Genomic DNA, 24,714 nt, shown 5'->3' with positions numbered 1-24,714 from the left:
TCCATTAACCTGCAAGGATTGTGTAGCCAAATAGATCCTCTGCAGGCTCTGGGGTTATTCCAGAAGGACCAGGTACATATCCCCCTCTGCGAGAAGTACACCTGATGGACAGAAAAACAACACTGACTGTGTCTCTGTGCCTTGAGATTCCTTGTCTCCTGTGAGAGACGAACAGGGTTTTTCTCGTCACTGAAAATGGAGGCCACAGCTCGCTCCCCTCCTCCCCTCCCCTTGCCTCCCCTCCTCTCCCCCCCCCCCCCCCATCCCGCTCCCCCATCCCCCACTCGGAGGCTTCAGACTCAGGCACTGGCACATCCATGCAGGAAAGACCAGAGATCTGTGAAGATTACAGATCCAAAACGTTACAACGCACGCCGGCTCTGTGACAAACCGACACACACAGTGAGTGCACCGACAGAGATAAAAGGGGAGAGAGAGGAGAGACAACAGGAACCGTGACGAAACCAGGGAACATACGTTTGTCTCGTGATGTCTTACCTTTCTCGCCTTCGCTTTTGAAAAACGCTGTCAAAACCTAATTAGGTTTCAATGCAGAGAAAGAACGCCACTCCGTGTGAGAATTAACAACACAACATGGCGAACCGTTGTTCTACCCTTAACCACACGGTACCCTAGCATCCCTATTCTGGGCACGTCATCATAAACTAACATTCTGCGAAAATAGCAGATCTACAAGCTCACAACACATCATTACTCCATGTTGCAAGCTTGTAGATAGGTGATCGGGTTTAAGTGGGATATGTGTGTGCATCAGAGTTCGAGGGACACCTAAATAATATCATCAAGGGGTCATCTCGTGTTCGTATTTAAAATGCCCTTGAAAAACATTTGGATTTAATCCTGTTGACTGGAAAAATACCAAACCAAACCAGTCGCCCTTCTGCCCGTGACCTTTAGAGAGATTATGAGGTTTATAACAAACAAAAGATGTATTATTATTATTAAAGCTATCTGGGTTTTGGAGGACAATTAAAGCAGACACATTCAATCTCATATGTGAGACACGTGTATTATATGCAGACATGCAGAGAAAAACACAAACAATCAGCACTTTTCCTGGAAGGATCATATCGACAAAATCATTCTCAGCAAAAAGAGCCGGAATGTCAGCACAATTACCCATATGAGATTTCTGTATATCATTATAACATATCACAAATTGGTTCTAACGTAACTTCATATAACCCGGTTATAACCCTAAAATAGGTGTTCAAATACAATGTCCCCAATGCATCACATCAAGTCTACTGGTGCTATAAATAAAATAATCTTTCAACCTGGATTTTTCATAAGGCTGTAAAGAGTGGATCAAAGATGGCTGTGGAATTTTCCAGAAGGCCCTCGCTCACCCTCCTGCTCTCCCTTCGATTGTCAATCTTTAACCTCAGCTGCAGCTGCAATTGGCTGGAAGGCCAACTGGGTGGAACGTTATTGGTCGGCTGCGCAGTGCTGTGCCACACAGATCAGTGTGCAAAGCTTTCCTTCTTCCTCTTAAAAAGCATGTTTGCTGCATTGCAGAGATTTCCCCTGCTGCCTGCATTAGATATTTTATTTTCCTTTCAGTTTGGCTGGCATGCCCGTCCCAGGGAGGACAGCATGAATCAGAGGGGGATTTGGGGGGAAAAAAGCCTTCTGGAGATTATCTTTGTGGTTGTGAGGAGCGAGTCAATGGTCTGCTATTCAATCCCTGGTGTCCTGTTTACTGCCTCATGCTGCCTACATTGTCTCAGCTGACACAGACATTCCCAGTCTATTTGTTTCCTCACCGTGGTGTTATTACACAACACATTACTGATCACTAACGTATGATTACTATTGCATAGTGTGCATAATGCTCCTTCACCTTCTTAGTGGTTAAGATTCACTTTTGGTTTTGGTTATACGCGTGTCGTGCACATTTGTATCTTGGTGAAAGAAAACATTGTGGTGTTGTTCTGCAGCTCACATAACAAAAGCAAGCGCTATTAAAAAAAAATACATTCTTTTTCACAGCCCTTATGACTACTAAAATGATTTCCTGCATTTTTGTTTCTGAGCATGTTTGTTTTCAAACTAAAGCACCAAATAACACAACTTGTTTTTGTGTATACATCAGACGGGATATAAGTCAAATTTACCTTTAGAAAGCAATAAACCCTATCTGTAAATGAAACTGGAGCTCAATGGTGCCTTTTGTTTGTATGTAGAAATAGGAGAGATACAGTGTCACACACGTGGGGAGAAAACAGATAAGAAGCGAAACACAGCACCCGTCTAATCATATTTAACTTCAAACATTAGCAAACCTTGTAAAAAGAAAGGGCCAGCTATTGCTTTTCTCCTCGACCGCCTGTCAGATCTGAGCAAGGAGGACCTGAGTTCTCCCTAGAGGGACGGTCCTGAAACACAAAATGGCCACTGTTTTTAGGATCTGAAACTAGAGGAAGCACTTTTACGATGAACGGTGCCGTGGACTGCAGTGCAGCACAGGCCTTGTAAACAGAGGGCCTCGGGCTGTAAATGGAGAACCCAGGTACCTGGGTGTCCCACCACCAGACAAATCTAGGAGTTTCCTCAACTGAGTTTACTGAACTGTAAGGAGGGGGAGGGGGGCTATGTGAAGAATTTTACAGTAGCTGCACCATCACCGCTTTCTTCAATCTAAGTTCATTTGCCAGGGGAAAAATCCAGAAACTCAAATCTGAAAACATAAAATAAAATACAATACAATAAATACAGATGCTTCCTCAAGTCTGCAGTGTATCCTGCCCCTCCATTATTAAACCCAAGAGAACTAGTGTTCAATTATGGCCATCAGCCCCTTATATTATTGCCCCCTCCCAACGCCTCCAAACAGACACATCTGTTGCCCCCGCGTTTCCATTCTCTTGGCCTGGCATGGCACACACAAGACAACAACAGAGCCAATCTACTTACAAAGAGTACATTGCAGTCCTCTGCCACCCATCCCCCAACACACCTCTCTCTGGCAAAAACCAGGCTGCCACAGGGAGTGGATGTGTGCCCATTTTAAATCTAACTCTGATTTTTTTTGCATTATTATTATGATTTGTTATAATAATAAAGAAAAAGGATTTGCCATGGTCCACTCTGCCTTGGCTGTGTGGGTCACCCATGTGACCCTGGTATATAGAGGGAGAGCAATGCTTTGAGTCCTCACCCAACCCCCACCACAGCAGTGTGTGGAGCAGAGGCCTTGCAAGGCCTCCAAATCCACCCCACACCCCTCCCCCTCCTCCTCTGGGGGGGACACACCAAAACTCTGATTTTAAAGGTGTTCACGTCTGTCACCAGAAATCAGCAGTCACTAGAACGACAGGAAGGAAGACATGATGTTATTAAGAGTGATAAAGAAGAGACAGGGCTTACCTCTGTGGATGCATGGCTGCCTGACTCACACACTGTTATGTCAACACTTATAAAACATGGAGGATACTCTCAGTTCTCAGCCGGGGGAGAAGGCTCCGCTCTTCAGGCAAGGCGATCAGGCCCGAGTAATGTTAGCCGGCTCCTGACTGGTCCCTTCCCTCACAGGCAGGATGCAAGGCGGCGTCTGATTGGCCGAAATGTTTCCTGAGTAATTATCTTTGTTCAGCGCAGGCAGGGCAGCTCTGTGGCTGTGAGAGAGACAGAGGAAGGAAAAAATAAGCAAGAGAGCTAGGCCTAAATCATGAAATAACACGTTTAACAGCCCATCTTTAACATACAGACCCCATAGAACAATGTTTTGAAGGTGTCCAATCTCGCATCTGTTGGTAGTTCTCTTATTTAGAGGCTTAAGACGTAGGAATGGCAGCATGTAGAGAGTGCAGCAGGACACCATGGCTTCTCTGCACAAGCCTCCATTTTTTTTATGGAGTGGGCCTTTGTCTAAACTCCTCCTTCCCTCTAAACTGTCTTCAGAGGAAAGAAAGAGTATAGCTCTACAATAAAAAAAAACAAGCCGTGCTACATACACGTCTGAAATAAATGCAGCTCAATTTTGTTTCTTGAAATGTAATAAGACCCCTTGCTAAGTGAGAAACTGTATATTCAAAAATGTTATGGGAAGAAGTGTCCTTCCTGAAGCAAAACAAAATGGCCCTCAAGGACTTGAACAAGGCCCAATGATGTTGTAGTTAACAGAATGGTTATACATGGTACATTCAATATCTACTGGCCTATCAGATAAGTGACCAAACGTGAAACGCATAAGCTCATATAGTACAGCATAGTAAAAATGTAATCAAGGTACACTAATCCAAATGCCCCTGCCACACACACACACACACACACTAAATATGCAATTATAGAGTATATTTTAATTGAGCTTTTCTGTAATCGTGGCTATCATTAATATTTCAACATAATTAGATTATACAACTTTGTTTTATTGCCAGAGAGGTGTGCTTAGGCCTACATATATATGAAAATGTGTCTTGGTTAGGTTGGTGCATTACACTGACACAAACAGTATAAAAACACCTCTTCAAATTATGTACAACTATTTACTCAAAATATCAAGATAAGCAAAAAGCCTATATAAATGCAATATAATGTATATTAGATGCTGGTATAACAAAATAGGTAGAGGAATAGACATCAAGGTTAGGCTATCATTTTGAGCCTTTTGGATAAGGGGGATTGTAATGTCTAAACATGTCTATGTGAAACTAAAAGAAGCTACGAACCATATAAATGCAATATATAATGTATACTATAATGGCTGGTATAAGAACATAGGTATACAAATTGTCATATCAAGGTTGTCCTATGATTTCTTGGCCTTTTGAATAAGGGTTAATTTGTAAATACGTCTATGTAAAATGAATTTCCTAAAAATCCTATTGAACTGGATATCCCTACAGTTGTGTTGTGTGAACTGTAAGATAGATAATGTTTAGCCGATCCGGTCCTGGTCACACTCTGACCTCTAGTGGTAAAACAATGTAAAAACCGAAACCAAGCCAGAAATACGTTGGGATTTACAGTAAGTGTAAATTGGGTTGCAGTCAGAGCTACAAGAGATAATAGTTTAATTTATCCAGTTGTATAAAAGGTTAAAAGACTATATCAGCCAGTTGAGTAAAATACTAGAATAATAATGTTTGCTGCTTTGCTAATCTGCAAAGAACTTAGATGTCGCTCGCTGCACACGTCGAGTTTTTGTAGCTCTGGTCCAGAGCGTTTAATAGCCAGTTCTCTCTAATGCCCTGCCAGTCGTGCTGCTATTCTCATAGATCGAAAAATCCACTACCGTGCGTGCGAGGTCTCCAACTTCAGTAAAAAATAAACACAACTATTTCGCCTATTAACCGAAACAAAGGCAGTTTTGTGTTGTTGAAAGTCTATTCTCTAGGGTGGGAGGCCTCTCAGCACCCCACCTTCTCTGTATAATACACCGTATTTGGACAGAAAATAAAATATGTCCGCCAGATTTACTCCACTGCGCCTTCTACAGATCTGGTCAATATAAATGACTATTGACCACACCTGTAGAGGGCGCACTAGGGTTTTTGTATGAGCTCAAATGTTGCTGATGACTCACTCACTGGCCTTCCTCCCAATCAAGATTCACAATTCACGTTATTTAACTCGGTGAATATCTTTGGTGCTTTGGACAGTTTGACTGTGCAAATATTCATTAAAAAAACAAAGAGGCAATGTTTTTTATCTCATGAAAGTACATTAGGTTCTTCTCTTGTTAAACAATTTTAATATACGTACCAAAGCAGCCAGACAGAGACTTTTGTCTTGCCCAGATGAAACTATAAACATGTAGTGACGGTAGTTCTTCTACCGTGAGTATCGTGGGAATGGGATGTGGCCTCGACACTGGACACGACGGTTCTGTCACAGTCTCTGAACCACATTGTGCTTGTGTGGTTCGTTTTTGCTAACGTAAAGTGAACTAATCTGAATGTCTGCTCTGCTGTTCCAATGGAAACACAGTGGAAACACACAACCCCAATACACACCCGGTAGTGTTAAGATCCCATCACTTAGACGAGACAAACGCTACCATTGGCTCTGGTTAGTTGCTAGACAACAGCTTATGACGCGAACGGAGTGGCAAGGGTGCGTGTCACTGTCAGCGTGTGCGTGTGCGTGTGCGTGTGCGTGTGTGTGTGTGTGTGTGTGCGTGTACTCTGTGTGTGAAAAGTCAGTCTGCTTTGTTACAGAATTTTTAGATTCTTTTGATCTATCTTCTTATAACAAAGGCACTATCTAGAGACAAAGACTGTAAATTAGTTCATGCTAAAAATATCCAATATATGGCATCAGAATATTTATAAACTATGTTATACACAGGTTATACATAGTATGTATAGAAATGCCCCCCCCCCCCCCCCTTCAACTGTTTACTGTACATATTTTTATTTTGTATTACTACTCTCGTTCATATGATGTTTATGCATAGTATTGTATATTATTGTTTGTCCTTAAATGTTTCGATGAATTGAATACACAGGACCCCAACAATGGAAACAACTAGCCATAATGTTTTCTTCAACTGTACCCCTGTGCTTTTTTCTACAAACTCTTAATAAAGTATTCAATCAATCAATCAATCAATCAATCAATCAATCAATCAATCATGTAACTGACCTTAACGTCAAATACAGTACATAAATAAAACTAGCCAATGACAACACGACCGTACCTCCAGACGATGGGATTTACTACCAACTGGGCTCTCTGTTTACGTCAGCGCCAATGGGCGGTTCATGAATGGGTCTTGGAGTGGGAGGGGCCTTCCGTCAATTAACCACAAAACTCACGTCATGTCAGAATGTCGTAAGCATTCGACTTCCGGTCCATGGATTTCAAAATAAAATCTTTGATAAATTAAAATATATATACATTGGACGTTTTTGGGTGGCAAGGTCAAGGAAACAAGTGAATAGTAATTGTTGTAGAAGAAAATGTGGTGGTTGATCCGCAAGAATAATATGTGTTTACAATAAATGTTTCACCAAGTGACAGAACATTTAGCTATATGACAATGGACCCAAACGAGTAGGCTACCATTACTTGTTTTTGTTATTATGCCTTTAATATCCATGTTGTGATGCTTGCACATGGATAGTCAAATGTGTTAATATTTGTTTTCATGAGCTGCAGTTATCCTTGTCCTACAACCAAGCTTGATGGGGCCATATTTGATCAACATATAAAGCCTCATTATTTATTTATTTTATTAATTGACTGTACTCATTAGACAACTGTTACCTGATATTCCTCAATATGTGTTCTGTCTGAATTAACCATATTTGGAGAATTTTAGATCCATTAGTGAGGCATGCTTGTATCGGAGGAGACAGCTGTTCAGCTACACCCTCCATATATCTGACAGAGTGTCCCCAAACAAGGATCTCAGAAGCAAATATTGTACTTTTTACTCCACTACTATTGTTTGAAAATGTTACCTAGAGAAAACTACTATCTAGAGATTACACCTACGTGGGACCGCCGTTCCGACCGATATGCCCATATATGAGCGTATCAGAGGCACCCAGGGGACACATGCGCAAATCGGTCAAATCAATATTTAGTTCAGTGACCATGGGACTAAATAATGGGTCAGAAGCTCTGTTCATGTTCACTCTCCCATTGGAATTAATAGACTCCAAAGCTACTTCCGGTCTCCTAAAGCAGCAGCCACCTACGTCACACAGATATAGGAGGAAAAAAACAGTTGGGCTGTCTTGCTATTTGTTTTGGCTGTGGTGGACAGAATAGGATATCACATGATAACCCAAAAGAAGCGCTCCAAAAGAAGCGCTCCATCCACCCTTCCTCGGGAACATCCCACATGCAGTATCAAAATAGTCTGACATGATAAAAACAAACAAACCATGTTTGCAGACTTTGCACAGACAGAGAATCAAGAAACTACCTGCTATTTTCCCAAACCTGTACAAAAATCCTAAACTCCTTTGAGGAAGACTTTGGCCCTGTCCACACAAAATGCGGTACCATACATGTACCTGTATACTACAGGCTGCCGCCAAAGACCCATCCATTTCATTTGGTCCTGCCACATTTGGCTCATAAGTCTGTTTTGAGAATCTGTCTGTTTATTGGAATTAAGATTATGATTATTATTATTGTGCATTATTTTGTGTTTTGCTTTAGTCTTTACCGTTTTTAATGCATTATTATTGCGTATTATTTTTGTATTTTATTTTGTCTTTTTAATGTTTGAAATAAACATTCATTCATTCATTCATTCATTGTATGACAACATTGACGTTTTGCCATGTATTCTAAAAAGTCAGAAAACTATGGCAGACAACAGCTGTCTCATGTTTTTTCGTTGGTTTGTTGATGTTATTTTTTTAACAGACTTTATGTTTGGATCAAATAGATGACCATCATAAAGACATTATAATAAGTAAGCCTATTTATGACAAGCTTGGTTCTGGAGCTTGTACAAAACCTTATCCTCCGCCTCACCAACGTATATGGTTCCAAATGTGGTCACAAAAAATGTAAGAATGTGAAGGAAAAACAGTTGTCTCATGTGTACATTATTTCATTATCGTTATAATTTCATGTAGGCCATACACACACACACACATAGCCCTAGAATGTCTGTGATCTTACATACATTTCAAGTATTCCAAATACACAGTCATAGATCCCCCTCGTAGGCGCGCTGTGTAGTGACGATCTGCGCGGCCGTAAAAGTGCTCTAAACTCCGTCTGTACTCACCCAATAATTAATTCCTAAGACTTGGAGTCATTTTTTGTCCTCTAGTGTCATATCCATTTGAAAGTTCTGGCAGAAAACGTGTGTTTAGTCAAATATCTCCACTTTTCCACGAGCTTCACACGGACGACTGTCTGGATGCGCTAGGGGGGCGCGACTTGAGTGACGGACCCACACAAGTAAATCGGTCCGTCACTCAAGTCGGCCCCCCTAGCGCATCCAGACAGTCGTCCGTGTGAAGCTCGTGGAAAAGTGGAGATATTTGACTAAACACACGTTTTCTGCCAGAACTTTCAAATGGATATGACACTAGAGGACAAAAAATGACTCCAAGTCTTAGGAATTAATTATTGGTTGAGTACAGACGGAGTTTAGAGCACTTTTACGGCCGCGCAGATCGTCACTACACAGCGCGCCTACGAGGGGGATCTATGACTGTGTATTTGGAATACTTGAAATGTATGTAAGATCACAGACATTCTAGGGCTAACACACACACACACACACACACACACACACACACACACACACACACACGCACAGAGTGCAAAAAAATGTGTTGGATGAGTAAATGGTCACTTAGTGGGAATGGAAAAGAAAAGTGTGATCTTTCATGTTGCAGTCATATTCCTGCATTGAGGGGGAAAAAAGCTTGTAACATTTAGAACCCAGACTTTTCTTACTTTTCTTTGATCACCAACCGGAAGTAAAATGCTTACGTTGGTCCAGCTTGACGCAGGCTTCGCTCCTTATTTACGCTCACTTGACTTGACACAGGTCGGTAGAGGGCACGTCGTCATCTGACTCTGATAGCTTTAGCAGAGAGAGGGGGGAGAAAAGTGGGTGTTGCGTTTTAGTGTGATGTAGTGTGGTGGGGGACTTTTTTTTTTCCACGCACACACACCCCCCCACACACACACACACGAGAAACACTAGTTTACTGACCCCAGCAGCCGTTGATCGGTCCGGAGTCAGGGACAGCATCAGCAGCCAGCATCCATCCATCCATCCACCCATCCGGGGGGGACGAGGTGGACTGGTGGTGCGATCAGCCGAGGCGGGCCAAGCAGAACCGATCAGAGCCAAACCGAGCCGACCAGCCAGCAGCACTGCAGGGACAAGACACCAAGAAGAAAGTGTGTGTGTGTGAGTGTCTGCCTGTCAGTGACGCTGAGATCGGAGAGAGAGATCAGAGACCACCATGGGTTTCCGTAAGAAGAACAAGAGCCCGCCGGTGCTGAGCCACGAGTTTGTGATCCAGAATCACGCGGATATGGTGTCGTGTTTGGCCATGATCATCCTCCTGGGGCTGATGTTTGAGGTACTGTGTGTGAGAGAAACTCAGAGAGAGTGCAGTGTGGTCTGCGTTTAGTTGGAGGTTTAGCTGCAGCTAGCTAGTGGTCGTGGATTTCATGGCCAGCGTCAAGTCAGATTAAATAAGAACCCCACTTCCGATTAGTGGACTTCAGAGTAAGACGTGTATTGATTAATGGGTTCCTCGATTTAGGCGTTTAAAATGGAAAATACAGTGTAGAATAGATCTTAAGAATATGTTATGTGTTTTAACCACCCCATATGGTTAACCGGAGTCCCTCAGGGCTCAATACCATAGACTGTATAGCTCAATACCAGTGTATTTTCTGTTTTCTGTTATTGTGGTGGAAAGCTTTCGCTGAAAATAGCCATTGCGTCATGTTGTGAGCTTGTAGACCTGTTATTCCCCACAATACGGATGCTGGGGTTTAAGTGGTTAAATTAAAGCTATGCGTTACACTACAACAGCTATTTGTTGTCTGGTATATAAAGTATTGTGATGCATGATGGGTAGAGGGAGAAAATCAAGCTTTAATTCTGATAGCAGAATCAACCCATTTCCGGTTGAAGTGTGTCTTAAAGTGGCTTATTGAGCAGCAGCTGACTGGTGTGCGCGCGCACACACACACACACGCGCACACACACGCGCACACACACACACACACACACGCACACACACACACACACACACACACACACACACACACACACACACACACACACACACACACACACACACACCTTCTCATGTGTCTCCCTTCATTGCCAAGGGAAGACGAGGCCCACTTGTACAGCTATAACATCATGTCGTTTCAACCAGTTCTTGCGTTATTACAGCGTAAGGTGCATGAATCTGCAATCTGTTCCATATACACTTCTATTCTACATTCAATTCAAAAGAGCTTTTTTGACATGATAAAAACAAAAAACAGTTGAAAATGAATGTACTGTTGGCCCTATATACAGTTGGAGGGGGTACAGCATTGTGTAAACAGAGCTATGTCACATTGCTTTGTTATATATATATACAGGGTATAAAGCTTTTTGAAACAAATAGCAGCAATATTTTGCAGTCACTTTGGGACAAATAGCAGCATTTCTTCTCAAAACTATTTAAATGGTACACAAAACAAACATCAGATTTAAAATGTGTTTAAAGGTAGCATCTCTGTTTACATGTGCAGTAGGTCAACTCTAGAGGTCTACTTGGTACAGATAGTGCGGGACACTCAATGGTTAGTAGTCCTTAGGGTGGTTGTATTCCATTGGCTAACCTTCTTTTATCGCAACAGTTCACACATCTTGCTGCTGTGCTCGCACATTTTTGTATTTCTACCAGTGAATGAATGAATCGGCTCAGTCTTCCCTTGGGAGCGGGGTCTGTCTGTGGCGGTCCAGGACCAGCACCAGTCCAGGTCCCTCTCAGCTGACAGCATTGGGTGGCTATTGACTGAACCCCCTCTCATGCTGCTGCTAGCTGTACATATTCTATGTATGTTCTACTGTAGGCAGCACTTCTAAATGAAACTAGATAGCTCTCCCTCCTATGTACGTACGGCGAAACCGGCAAACATCAGTGGTACACTACACTCATCTATGTACTGTACATGTGCATAACCATATGAAGTCAAAACATGCAGTTATTTACAGATGAATGCAGCTTTCTGATTATTTTTTTATTTGATCAGAATCATTTCCTCTCCCGTCCTATTTGTCTCATCGGTAGGTAGCTGATATATTGCGCTTTTACCTTAGCGCTAAGTATACTCTTAGTTGCTTGTTTTAGAAGAGATTGCACTTCTGGTGATTGGTAGTTTTCTTGCCTACCTATGTTGAATGCACTTTCATTCAGTCGCTTTTGGATAAAAGTCTGCTAAATGACTGTAATGTAATGTAATGTAATGTTTAACATCATACTCTCATCATTTTCCTCGCTGAGTCACCTTATTGATGCTTTTCTTTTGTTGCAGGTAACAGCAAAGTTTGCCATCATGTTTATCACAGTCCAGTACAATGTAACACAAGTTCTCGGTGAGTGAGCAAGGTCACAGATTAAGCAATAATCATTTTGTTTCGTTGGGGTGGAAACCTCATAACTGTTCTCAGGATTCAAATTCAAAAACGGCAAAAGTAGCAGATCTATAAGCTCAAAAAGGCACCACTTCCCGCCGCGCTTCGAGCTTGTGGATCTGCTACTTTTGATGCTTTTGTGTGACGCTGTAGTATGATCAAGTAGGGCGTTAATTTACAAAAAAACTAAAAGTTAGAATAAGGAGATTGGAGTTTTCTGCCCGACAGCAATGATTTAACAAAAAATCTAGTCTTTTGTACATCGCACGACTCAATGTTATGACTCAGTTATGAGTAACTGTTTATTATTTATATGTTCTATTGTGGTGTGCAGATGAGAAGACCGCGGTAACGAACCTTTACCAATATGGACCTAAAGATCTGGCCACTGTGTTTTTCTACCTGCTCATCGCCGTCATACTCCATGCTTTGATACAAGAATATATTCTCGACGTGAGTATGCTGATATTGAACCATTATTTTTGATTTTAGCGTTGGCTATTCAAAAATAGCAGATATACAAGCTCGCAGCGCGTCACTTTGTGCCGCACTGTGAGCTTGTACGTCTGCTATTTTTTTAACATTTTAGAAAAATCTTGAAAGTGTTTTTTTTTTTTTTTACACAAATCTTCTCTTCTGGGGGCCCCTGGCACAACACATTTTCAGATGGGCGTCCGCAGCCAAATCTATATCAATTTGGGGGTCCTCCTTGCCATGAAAAGGTTTTAGAACTACTGGTTTAGAAGGAATTAGTAGAATCGGCCTCATTCTTTAATGGGTTAAAAAACCCTCGTCTTACTGAAACAGACCTGAATTGCAACTGATCTTGGACCGCTTTTCTCTTTCTCAACAAATCTCTTCAGCCAATCTCTTATCAACAATTGCAGGACTATTTGTGACCAACCAAAATGTCTACTTGTATGCACACAAGCAAATGAGGAAATTGCATTGCTTTCCAAATCTTTTAAACTTTTAGAAATAACTTTGGATATAATTGTTAATGACACATGTATTATCAGTTTCAAGCATTTAAATCAAATTCCCAGTACAGCATGAAAATTAAAGCACTGAAAAAGAGTGTAAATGGATAACAGAGGGACATTTGAACATTAACCTACAATTACGTGTCACTTTTTGACATCGTGCTGAACTGAACAAAGTCATGGCAGAAGGACAGTCCGGATCATTCACATAATATTTTATACAAATCAAAAACCAAAGAAAATCTAAACAAAAAATCACTGACAACTGTGTTTTGGAAATATTGATTAATTTATCAAATTTAATTAAAACGTCTTTCATTGTTTTTTTTCCAGAAAATGAACAGGAGGTTGCACCTGTCAAAAACCAAACACAGCAAGTTCAATGAGTCTGGACAGCTGGCTGCGTTCTACCTGGCCTCCTTCATCTGGGGCTGCAGCATTCTAACTGCGGTAAGATGTCTTGTCTTGAGACTGCCCCAAGGGCATTATAGTTTTGCATTTTTCATTAGTTTTTAGTATTATTCCGTATTCACTTGTTCTGTTTTCACTTTTTGTTTTCAATTTCAGTTTAGTTTTAATACATTTTTAAAGTGGGTTTGCTTGATTAGTTTAAAGGCTTAGTTTTATTTGAGTTTTTATTAGTTTTAGTGTTCGTTTCAGTTTTGTATTGTAATGCGGGGTAGAGAGGGGTTGAGAAAAATAGCAAAGAAGCAGATCTACAACGTCACAACGCATCGCAATGTCACACATTGTGAGCTTGTAGAGATGAAACTATATTTGCTATTTTTGACAAAGACTAAAACTAAGGACATTTTCAAAATCTGCTTGGATAGCTCATCGTAGCACGGACAACTTTCTTTACAATGAAATACAGTATCAGCCTTGATGGCTCAGTGCAAGTAAGATTTGTAACAAAATATCTGACTTGGTGGATCATACAACACAAGTGAATGGCACGCTAGATCTTTATGTAAGAATGTTTCATATGTACAGTACCAGACATTTGCCTGCCTGTGCTCCAGCTTATGTAGTGTGTCTTCTTTCTTTGGTAGGAGGAATTTGCGAGTAATCCCACGTTCTTATGGGAAGGTTACCCCCACACGCGCATGGTGTACGTAAGATTGTATACCTTTTTATTTCAAGAGCTCATCCCAATGTACTTGATCTGACTTAATGTTATCAAGAACATGAAAACAGTTTTACACTTTAACCACCTAAGCCGTATGAAAATGTAAGAAATTAGCCGATCTATTGGCTCACAATGCGTCATGATATGAGGCGTTGTGAGCTTGTATATCTGCTATTTTAGCTGTTTACATATATATAATTTATTTAATTTTCTTTACAATTTGACTTTACATTTTTGCTCTCAATTTTAACTCCCATTCCCAACATGCATACAACAGGATGTATTGGATTGATTACTTTAATTTCTTTACCAATTCATTGTCTCTTGTCCTCTGTCCTCTGTGTAGTTTTCAGGTTAAGTTCTTCTATATTTGCCAAATTGCCTATTGGCTCCATGCACTTCCTGAGCTGTATTTTCAAAAAGTGAGAAAGGTAAGTCTTGCTTAAAAAAATATGTATTTACATTTTAAGGTACATTGCATTTTATGTTTTGACTAATTTTCAGACTCTGTAGTGTTGATGTGAAATTGCACAACTTCCAACCTAAAGTATTGAAGGATGACAGTCATCTTGTGTATGGGTCTGATGAAGTTACTCATCCTTAACCACTTAAACCCTTTATACTTAGTTGACCATGGTCCCCCAAGGCTCTATACTTGGTCTACTTCTTTTATCCCTCTACACCAAATCTCTGAATATAGCCAAATGTACAAGCTCACAATGCGTCACGTTGCAATGTGCTTTGAGCTTGTAGATCAGCTGTTTTTGCAGAATGTTCGGCTCAGAATAGGGGCTAAATGTGGTTAAAGCTACAATCCGGGACTTCTTTGAATGAATAAAATGTTATTTTATCCAATCTGGATTGGTTGGAGGTGGTCTCCCTATTCTTCCACTGAGAAATGTAGACCCTGGTGTCGGGTAGGACTGGTTGACAAAGTTATTTGAAGCAGATGGCACACTGGATTGGACGCTAGTTGCCCCAACATTTTTATTGTAGTTTGGACATTTTTGCAATTACCTCTCTTCATCAGAAGAGGGAGACAACAGACATAAAACATCCAGATTGTCACTTAAATATGGAATGAATGCCATTAGTTTGTGACATATGACCATCACTGCACTGTTGATATCTTATCTGCTGCTCTTTGAACTGCTGACACCTCTAAAGGGATAGTTCACCCAAAAAATGACTTATTTTCTATCCATTTCACACCCCATGAAGCATTGAATTCATGGAGATTTGTTTGTTTTTGTAGCATTCCTAAGCCAATAATTTGAAGACCGGCGGTCTTTCCGGTAGGAGACTCAAAGAGTCTCCTTTGAGTCTCCTACCGGATACATTAGGCACCTTTCCGCCTGTAATCAAATTATTGGCTTAGTAATGCGACAAAAACAAAAGAATCTCCATGAATTCCATGCTTCATGGGGTGTGTAATGGGTAGAAAATAAGTAATCTTGTGCTGTGAGATTCATGCAGTAGCCTATTATTTATTGCAGTTGTCATCCAGTAGGTGTCCTACCCCACATCAGGGTCTAAATGTCTCAGTGGAAGAGTAGGGAGACCTCCTCCAACCACTGCACATGTACTAGTTATATTGCATTAACATACTCTACAATACAGGTTGGTTGAAGTAACATTTTAGTCATTAAAGTAACAATTTAGTCATTAAAATAACTTCTGGATTGGACCCTTAAGTGCTTTTAGCAGTGGTTATAATACAGTGGGTAAATTGATGGATAGAAAGCATCAGAAACGTCCGATAACATTTTAAAACAGATCAATGTAAAAACAGCTCTTCCATCTTGCTGCTCAGCAGTGGAAGTATGCGTAGTAGGATGATTTGAGGCTTGATAACCTTTTTGACGTACTAAAAACCAACACTTAATGTAACACCAAACACTAAAACCTAATTTATGCTTTGGTGAAACAGTGACGAGCGATATGTCAAATGTCACACAACACATTTCTGCCAAACCATAAATTAGACTTACTGTAACTCATCCAGACATCCACTAATGTTTTATTTTTTCTCTTTTTTTTTTTTTTTTGCAGGAGGACATTCCCCGTCAACTCTATTACATTTGCCTTTATGTTGTCCACATCTCTGGTGCCTACGTCTTAAAGTGAGTCCAATAATGTCTTTGCATCTCTTCAATAGCTGAAATAGCAAAGGGGTTTGTTTGTTTGTTTGTTTGTTTGTGACCAAACTGTGTAATAAATACTAACCGTTGCCCAGCTCTATATTCTGAAGGACAATGAACTCATTTATTGTGGTTCTGAAAACACAAGTTTCAAACCACACCAGGTTAAAATGCTATTTCCATTTATGACTTTTGTTTGTTTTAACACACTTAGGTGCCAGATTGGTGCGTTTTACCACGGGGAACAAAACAGCAGGATGTTTATACAACCGCCGAGAATTTATTAACAAATCTGTTTACTGTACTTATTGTGTTAATTGTCCTTATGCAATATATTCCTCCCAGAACTTCTACTCTGGACTATAAGATTGATGATTTCAAAATACTTCCCGAATATCACCATGGTAGTAGCGTTTTTTATTATTATTACCACATATAAAAATATGTGGTAATAAGTTGTGCAAACGTTCTGTGACAACCTTGGTGACATTCCTAATATTGTCCTGATATGACCCCATAAAAGCAAAAGGTCAAGCAACCTAATCCCTCCTAACATGGAAATGAAAGCCAAGCCTTCTGAACCCTAACCCAGTGGTTTTTCATTTCTTAAAGATGCAGTGCCATGACTTTTACACTTTCTAATTTGTCTAAGGACTCAACATTACATCTCTAGACAACCTGATGTGTTTAAAATGTGTGAGGACATCTTTCCTGTGTATTTTCACTTTTCCCGATATCTTTTCACTGTATTTTGTATTTTGTACTTGCCCCCATCTTTGCGCACATGGGCGGCTTGATCTGAACTAGTCCCCCAGGGGTCTATATTGGGCCCCTTCTTTTTTCCCAAGAAGGAGAATCGTTCGCTTCTCCTCCAACTTGCCGAATCTGTTATTTAAATAGCAGTCCACAAGGTGCAGTTGCACCTGGCTCTTAAACACTGTGGCAGATGATCGGTTTAATTCATGTTACGGCCAAAACACACCCATGATTAATTACAATTTACAATGTAGGCATTTAGCAGATGCTCTTATCTAAAGCAACTTATACGTGCAAAATCAGAGTCAATGGCATGAACCCTAGTCAACAAACGATAATCACACAAGTAGAAGAAAACTATTTAGTGCTTCAAAGAAACTAGGATACCAGGTAAACCTAGCATCTATCTAAGCAACATGCTATCTAAATAACATTCTTAGTATTTGTGGTCAGGCAAAATCTTGAGACTAAACCCAACCCCTTTGCACCGTGCGCCTTTTTACCATTTCACTAGCAGTTGGACACGTCCAAATGCACTTGTGCCGTTCACTATGCACTATGTCGTCTCTGTCGGGTGGAAACCTCATATGTCCAAAACTGTTACTTTTCAGGGTTCTCATTCAAAAGTAGCAGATCTACAAGCTCAAAACGCGGCGCGAAGCCACACGTTTTGAGCTTGTAGATCTGCTACTTTTGTGTGACACTGTAGTATGATCAAGTAGGGCATTAATTCACGAAGAAAAACACAAAAAGTTATAATACAGAGAGGTTTCTGCCCGACAGTAACGATATACTATAAGAAATATCAGGACCTCTTGGGTTGTAGGGATGTGGTTAATGGAGCGCTGTGTTGTCTGTGTGTGTGTGTGTGTGTTCAGCCTCCATCGACTGGGCCTGGTCCTGCTGGTTCCTCACTACCTGGTGGAGCTTCTCTTCCATGCGTCACGCCTCTTTTACTTCAGCGACGAGAACAAGCAGAAGGGGTAAGAGACAACTACCAACCAACCAGTCATCAATCCATAGAAGCAGGGGATCTTTGTCTGCCTCGTCATTTCTTACTGAAATATATTAAAGATGTGTGTGTGTGTGTGTGTGTGTGTGTGTGTGTGTGTGTGTGTGTGTGTGTGTGTGTGTGTGTGTGTGTGTGTGTGTGTGTGTGTGTGTGTGTGTGTGTGTGTGTGTGTGTGTGTGTGTGTGTGTGTGTGTGTGTGTGTGTCATTGTAGGCAAAAAAAGAAATAAATCCACGTATGAGCTTGTAGATCAGCTTTTTACCAAATAATAAAAAAACTAGTTTTGAGTAAAACATCTAAACCGGGTTCATCGCCATAATCACCCTTATGCTATGCATGTTAACGCTTCAGTCAAAGTAATACTATTATGTGATTATCGTTCTACCTCGCTAGATTCACTCTGTGGGCGTTACTTTTTGTCATCGCCCGTCTCCTCACCCTCACACTCTCCGTTCTGACGTTTGGATTCGGACTGCCCCGTACAGAGAACCAGGGCTTCTCTCTGGCAGAAGGCAACTTCAACGTGCTCACAGTCAGGTAAATCCAGCCACAATTTAAACCGGTCCCACCCTGGTCTTGGGGCTTTCTGGACATTCCAAGGATTGTAAATTGAAGTGACAAATGTCCAAACGTTCGAACCTTGTGTGAGATGTCACGTTGTCTTGTGTCTTCTTCTCCGCGCCTATTAGGATGACCTGTCTGGCAGCTATCTGCTTGACACAGGCCTGGATGATGTGGAAATTCATTAACTTCCAGCTGAAAAAGTGGAGGGAACACAGCCAGAACCAGGCCAACAAAAAGAAGGCGGTCAGCCCAAAGAGCAAGCCCTACAAGAGGGAGCCTGTCCGGGGTGAGTTTGCTAAAACCATAGTAAATGAAGTAAATGAACCGAACGGACTCATCCAATTTACAATTTATGCACTGAGCAGATGAGTGAGTAAATGGCATGAACCCTAGACAACAAACGATAGGCCCAGGTAATGGTCAGTAGTGGTAAGTAGAGTTCAAGCAATACAATTAAGTGCTACAAAGTAACTAGGATGCTATCTAGACGTCAAACCAGGCAGTCCCCAAGGGGACTATACTGGGCCACTTATCTTTTTTCCCTGTATACCGAAACTCTTCACTGAAAATAGCAGATCTACAAGACCACAACACGTATCAGTGCGTCACAGCACATTGTGTAGATCTGCACCGAATGTTCGCCTCCCAGAATGGGAACTTTAGGGTTCAAGTGGTTTAAAATACAGATTTGTACCTTTTTGTGTTCATGAGATAATCTTTATTTGTGTGTTCATGTGTATCTTGCTAGGAGGTGTGGTCAACGGTGTCGTTAAGTCTGAAGACAAGATCTCACCACGGGCCAGAAAAACCAAAGCTTCATAGAGTCGCAAGGCGGAAGGAAAATCTGAGTGAGGATTTATCTGTCAATGTGACATTCTAGAGTTTCACCATCTTAGAATTCTCTACGTTTTCCCCGAAACAACCACTGAAGCGCACTAAGAAACCTTAAATAACTGTCCCTTTGGGGGTTCGAGACTCTGTTTTAATAGTTCTCTGCAGCATTACTGTCCTTTAGAAAAGATTATAATTCACTTGGCTTCTGCGGTTGAGACTTTCGGCAGGGCATGGTTGACTGGTTTTTATGCTTTAACGGGATAGATGTAGTTATTCAAAGTGTCCTTTTGTGTAAAATAATGATCACTCATGTGGTACTTTAAATTGAGTTGCTCCTCTGTGATCTGACATAACTCGATTTCTATTAGCATACCATGAGATGTGAGTGAAATATTGTAACTATACAGTGATGACACAATTTTGTATTCAGGGCAACTTAACGCAACGTGTCGGTGTACAGATTATCTGTGCATACTGTATTTCTGTCTAAATAGGGCCTTATTCAGCCAAACTTGTTAAACAGGTTTGTGTCTGAACAAGACTCTGTCTAACTGTGGATCTTGGACATCATGTTGATGACGTCAGTGACGACGCCGGTCTCGCCCAAATATGGAGGGACGGTGGATCTGATATATATTTTGCTGTTGTCAGCAAAATTTGAGGGAAAAGATTTACTTAATGGCTCTGGAAGTATGCTTTATTATATTGAGGTATTTGGAAAAGCTGTCACAGGTTAACTGAATGAGGCCCTTTTTGATCATTTACTGCCATTATTTGACTTACCTCTGCCCTATGAAATCTATTATGTTACAAGATTGAGGGCACTTGTACTCATTTGTTTTTTAGTTTGTGTTGAATTACCAGCCTGGCCATCAGCTTCACTCTAATCTTGGGATAATTTGACTTTTAACAGACAGACCAAGTGAAAGCTGTACTGTATCCTGAGATGCTAAACTGTTTGCATACAGATAAATCTTTGTTATGGCATGATGGGAAATTTGAGCCAGAAAACGGAATGAGGTTGCATTTCAGTCTTGTGATAATGTCAATGCATGATGGTACGACAAAGCTTAAAAAGGTTTTATGGATAATTTTTAACTGTGCTGTTGAGTTTGCCTCTCTCTCTCTCTCACACACACACACACACACACACACACACACACACACACACACACACACACACACACACACACACACACACACACACACACACACACACACACACACACACACACACACACACACACACATGCGCGTTCAGTGGCCTTTTTACAACTGCTGCAAGAGGTTTGATTTATTTTTGTCATATACTATAGGTATTATTTTATATGCTTTGGATAGCTACTATATTAGCAGACCAGACTGACATGCAGTACATAGCAACTGCTTTCAGTTAATCCAAACAATACAATCCTCCTCCAAGTGTCCTTATAATGTCAGTGGTCCATGTCACCAGTTCTGCTTTGGGTTATTCGGTTCCATTTTTGCCTTCTTCTCTGTCTTTTGCTATTCTGGGATATCAGGGGACAAGCTGCTCACCACTTGAACGCGAAGTTTCTTCCCATTCTGAGATATAAGTGTTCCTGGGTGGAGTCTGTATGTCTGCGTGCGTGCAAGCGTCCGTCCGTCCATGCGTCCATGCGTCCATGCGTCCATGCGTCCGTCCGTCCGTGCGTGCGTGCCTGTGCGCGCATTGCACTAGTTCATTATGTAATGTTTGTTGCCATGATTGCTGAATGGCATTATTATACATTTCACTAGTATATCTTTTTGGTTGTTATTTTGCTGTTGCCTGTGTGCATAGCATGACATATGACAATCTGTGTACCAACTCTTGCCTTGTTTGTTTGCTGTGTGTCATGCGTAATTGTATCCTTTTTTTTTTCTTTAAAAAAAGAAAAAAAAACTTTCTTTTGTTTCCTCTAGTTTCCCAAGATACGTTTGTAACATGTTTGCATCGGCAAACATGCTCTGGGGCATTGGTTACTAAATGCTTCTTCTGTGTGTTTAGTGTCTGTGTGAGAGAGACCGCAACTTCTTTTTGCCAAATGTGGGGTGCGTGTGGGTCCCACTTCACCTTTCCAGTGATTCTGACATTGCTAAGGGACACTAGGGTTGTCACCATCAAGACATTTTAGTTGACTTAATTAATTGTCATACAAATAATTTCAATTCATTATTTAATTGAACATTGTATATAAACAAAAATTGCACAGGGAATATAAATTACTTAAATATACAAAGCCTATTACTGAAATGCACAAAAACTTTACTGACAGTGACCAGCACCAATAATCAAAATATATAATGCATATGGCCAAAACAGGCCATAAATAATTGTATAATTTAAAAATCACAAATAGCAAAAATAGCAGATCTACAAGCTCTCAATACAGATAATCTATTTTAGCTATTTGAAAATGTTTTAAACATTTCAAACATTTTCGAAAACTTTGTGCCCAAAATGGGGACACCAGGTTGAAAGTGGTTAAAAGATGGAAATATGACATTTCTGGATCCGGAACCGGATACAACATTAAGGAACCCGAATCGGTTCCATGTTCACGGTTCCGGTTTATCACACTGTCAGAGCTGGTATGTCGGCTTCACGTCTGCTATACAATTACAATACCAGTGGTTCTCAAATGTTTTAATTTCAAGGACCACCATAACTCTTGAGAGTATGCAAATGGAACCAAATGGACACGTACATACCTGCAGTGGTGTAAAGTAACTAAGTACATTTACTCAAGTACTGTACTTAACAATTTTGAGGTATTTGTACTTTACTTGAGTATTTCCAATTTCCAGTACTTTTACTTCTACTCCACTACATCGCAGAGGCAAATATCATACTTTTACTAAATTATTTGAAAACTTTAGTTACTTTGCAAATATAACTTATTACATTATAAAACATACATTAACCACTTTAGCCCTATTTTATACATAGGCTATTTGAAAATAGCAGATCTACAAGCTCACAACACGATGCGTTGTGAGCTTGTAGATCGGCTATTTTCAAACCTTTCAGTACTTTTACTTTTGGTACTTTTAAGTACATTTTGATACCAATACCTTTGTATTTTTACTCAAGTAAATTTTGAACACCAGACTTTTGCTTGTAACAGAGTACTTCTACATTGCGGTATTGATACTACTTTTACTTAAGTAAAACATTGGAATACTTTTTCCACCACTGCATCCCTGTAAGGATCCGTTTGAAAAATATAAGAATCGTTTAAGGGAACCGTTAAGGAATCGGACCGTCAAGAGGGAATCATTGCGGAACCGGAAACGTTAAAATCCTAAAGGACCCCAACCCTACTCTGCAGGCAGTTGGAGTTGGGAGTCAAGCGGCTCTAATTTATAGTTTGTACAATACTTTTTAACTTGAAAATCTGTTGTTTTCGGTGAGAGACAAGTATAAATGAGACTTCATCCTAAGGGGTACAGGGAGGATCATGGATGTTTTTTAACCACTTTCAAACCAGTTTTGGCCATGCCACTATAGCCGGAAATATTTTTTAAAAACTTTCCAAAGTAGCAAAAATAGCCAATCTACAAGCTCAGCTATTTTCGCACAACAATGTCATACGATAAAATGGATTAAGTCGTTCTTTTTATGTTGTTATTTGTTTTGTTTTGGCTCCATTGACCTGTTCCTCATCATATATTGAAGCCCTGTGTTTGTGGCTGTGTCACAGGAGGAAAGTAGGAGAGGACATCTGAACCAGCCTCTTAACTGTCTCAGAAAAAGAAAAGATTCTATGACTTAACCCTACACTGTACTAAAAAAAAATGTGTCAGATTTTTAAGCTATTTTTATAGAGTTGGGAAAACTGTTGAGATTCACTGTTGTTCAGTACATGTGTGAATATTTGTTTTGCACCCACATTGATATGACTTGTTTTATATAAGAATGAAGCTTGCTGACCTGTTGGTGTGTGTTAAAAAAAATATCTTTTGCATAATGATTGAGTTTAAATTCATGGCCTTATTAGAGCAACGTAAACTCGGTCGAACGACGATGCTCGGCCAACACTACACTGCGAGTGTATTCACTTGTTCGTAATATACTATAGAACACTAGTGATGCACTTGTTTGCTAAAAGTCTCAGCAAAAGAGTCTGTCTTGTGTTTGATTCGTACAATGGTGGCTCGCACAGGAATGTTTCCGTGGCTTTGATCGCCTGCTCGCCACACTTGAGCTTTGCAGGTGAAAGCCCAGACAGCTCCCCTCCGTTCATCAGGCATCACCAACCCAAACACGAGCCACAGTGCAGTACGTTTCCCCCCTCCCATGCACCCATCCTCTCTGTGAGATACAGAAACCCTGTACAATCCCACAGGAATGCACTTTTTTTATATAATATGCATTACGTCAGAGCAACCTAACACTTGTTACACTGGGTGGTTCCTGCTCGATTTCTCTTGTCCTTCTCAGCTGACATCACCGGATACAAAACCTGTGAAGTTTGTTTGATTTTCCATAGTGGAAACAAAATGCAAAGACTGCAATGACTTATGTCAGCAAAATGCATCATCTGTAACAGCCTCTAGATGGCGACAGTCAAAAATCTATTTGGCCAAGCGATGCGTAAAAAAACAAAAAAGAGCTACCCAGCAGGTACACAAATACTATTGTCATGTTCTGATATTTCTTTATGCACTGTCCTTGTTCAGTTCTTTTTGCTGCTTGTTCATAGGTGTTGCGATATTCCTTTTCAAAGATGTTGATGTCTTGAAATGCTCTGGTATATATTTATGCAATTCCTTGTGAGTTTATCTTGTTCTGTTTTTCTTTTTGTCACTTTTTTTAAGTTCTTGTTTAAATAAAGCTTTTATTGATTATACAAACTTCTCCGTGGTCCAGTAGATTGATTGATGTCTCCAGGGCAATGTGATCGAAGAACTCGCACACACATACAAAGTTGTGCTTTCAAAGTTCACTGTGAATCTACTGTCAGACAATTCCTAAAGCTTTGATGGAAACAAGTGAGGAAGTTATCAGTAGTACAGAAGGGAAGGTTACGAAGCTTTTCATTAAATTTTGTATATCTCTCCAACTTCTGCATAAGTTCCATTAGATCCGTGCTCCAATTTCACTTCATTGATTTGACTGGTGACCCAACCTGACCTTTAACAACTTAAACCCTATATACTTTGTTGACCTGGGTCCCCCAGGGCTCTATA

At 40.5% G+C, this 24,714-nt stretch overlaps 2 protein-coding genes across 16 annotated transcripts in view; one reads left to right on the top strand and one right to left on the bottom strand.

The window, feature by feature from the left end:
- Window positions 1-9,783, bottom strand: part of LOC311053474 (MYND-type zinc finger-containing chromatin reader ZMYND8-like) — a 28,790-nt gene extending 19,007 nt beyond the window's left edge. For 6 of the 15 annotated variants that reach the window (XM_084069039.1, XM_084069019.1, XM_084069020.1 and 3 more), the window contains exons 1-2: window positions 5,728-5,942; window positions 3,391-3,638 (exon numbers count right to left, since the gene is read on the bottom strand). In XM_084069039.1, the coding sequence (XP_083925165.1) occupies window positions 3,391-3,404 (14 nt within the window). In that variant the 5' untranslated portion in view covers window positions 3,405-3,638; window positions 5,728-5,942. Of the gene's footprint in view, window positions 1-9; window positions 34-1,298; window positions 2,205-2,306; window positions 2,330-3,390; window positions 3,639-3,732; window positions 3,873-5,727; window positions 5,943-9,399; window positions 9,530-9,661 lie in introns of those variants that run through there. The other 9 variants (XM_084069023.1, XM_084069032.1, XM_084069024.1 and 6 more) reach the window with 7 other exon arrangements.
- Window positions 9,784-9,905: 122 nt separating this feature from the next.
- LOC311053476 (translocating chain-associated membrane protein 1-like 1) lies at window positions 9,906-24,378 on the top strand. Its single transcript, XM_084069044.1, has 11 exons — window positions 9,906-10,037; window positions 12,001-12,061; window positions 12,435-12,553; window positions 13,417-13,533; window positions 14,136-14,194; window positions 14,559-14,643; window positions 16,265-16,335; window positions 17,988-18,092; window positions 18,514-18,657; window positions 18,810-18,970; window positions 19,433-24,378. The coding sequence occupies exons 1-11, from the start codon at window positions 9,918-9,920 to the stop codon at window positions 19,504-19,506; spliced, it is 1,116 nt and encodes a 371-aa protein (XP_083925170.1). The 5' UTR covers window positions 9,906-9,917; the 3' UTR covers window positions 19,507-24,378.
- The last annotated feature ends 336 nt before the right edge of the window (window positions 24,379-24,714 follow it).

This window comes from Gymnoscopelus microlampas, assembly GCF_963454915.1.
Source record: "Gymnoscopelus microlampas genome assembly, chromosome: 10".
Classification (NCBI taxonomy): Eukaryota; Metazoa; Chordata; class Actinopteri; order Myctophiformes; family Myctophidae; genus Gymnoscopelus; species Gymnoscopelus microlampas.
This window is presented reverse-complemented; position numbering and strand designations above follow the sequence as displayed.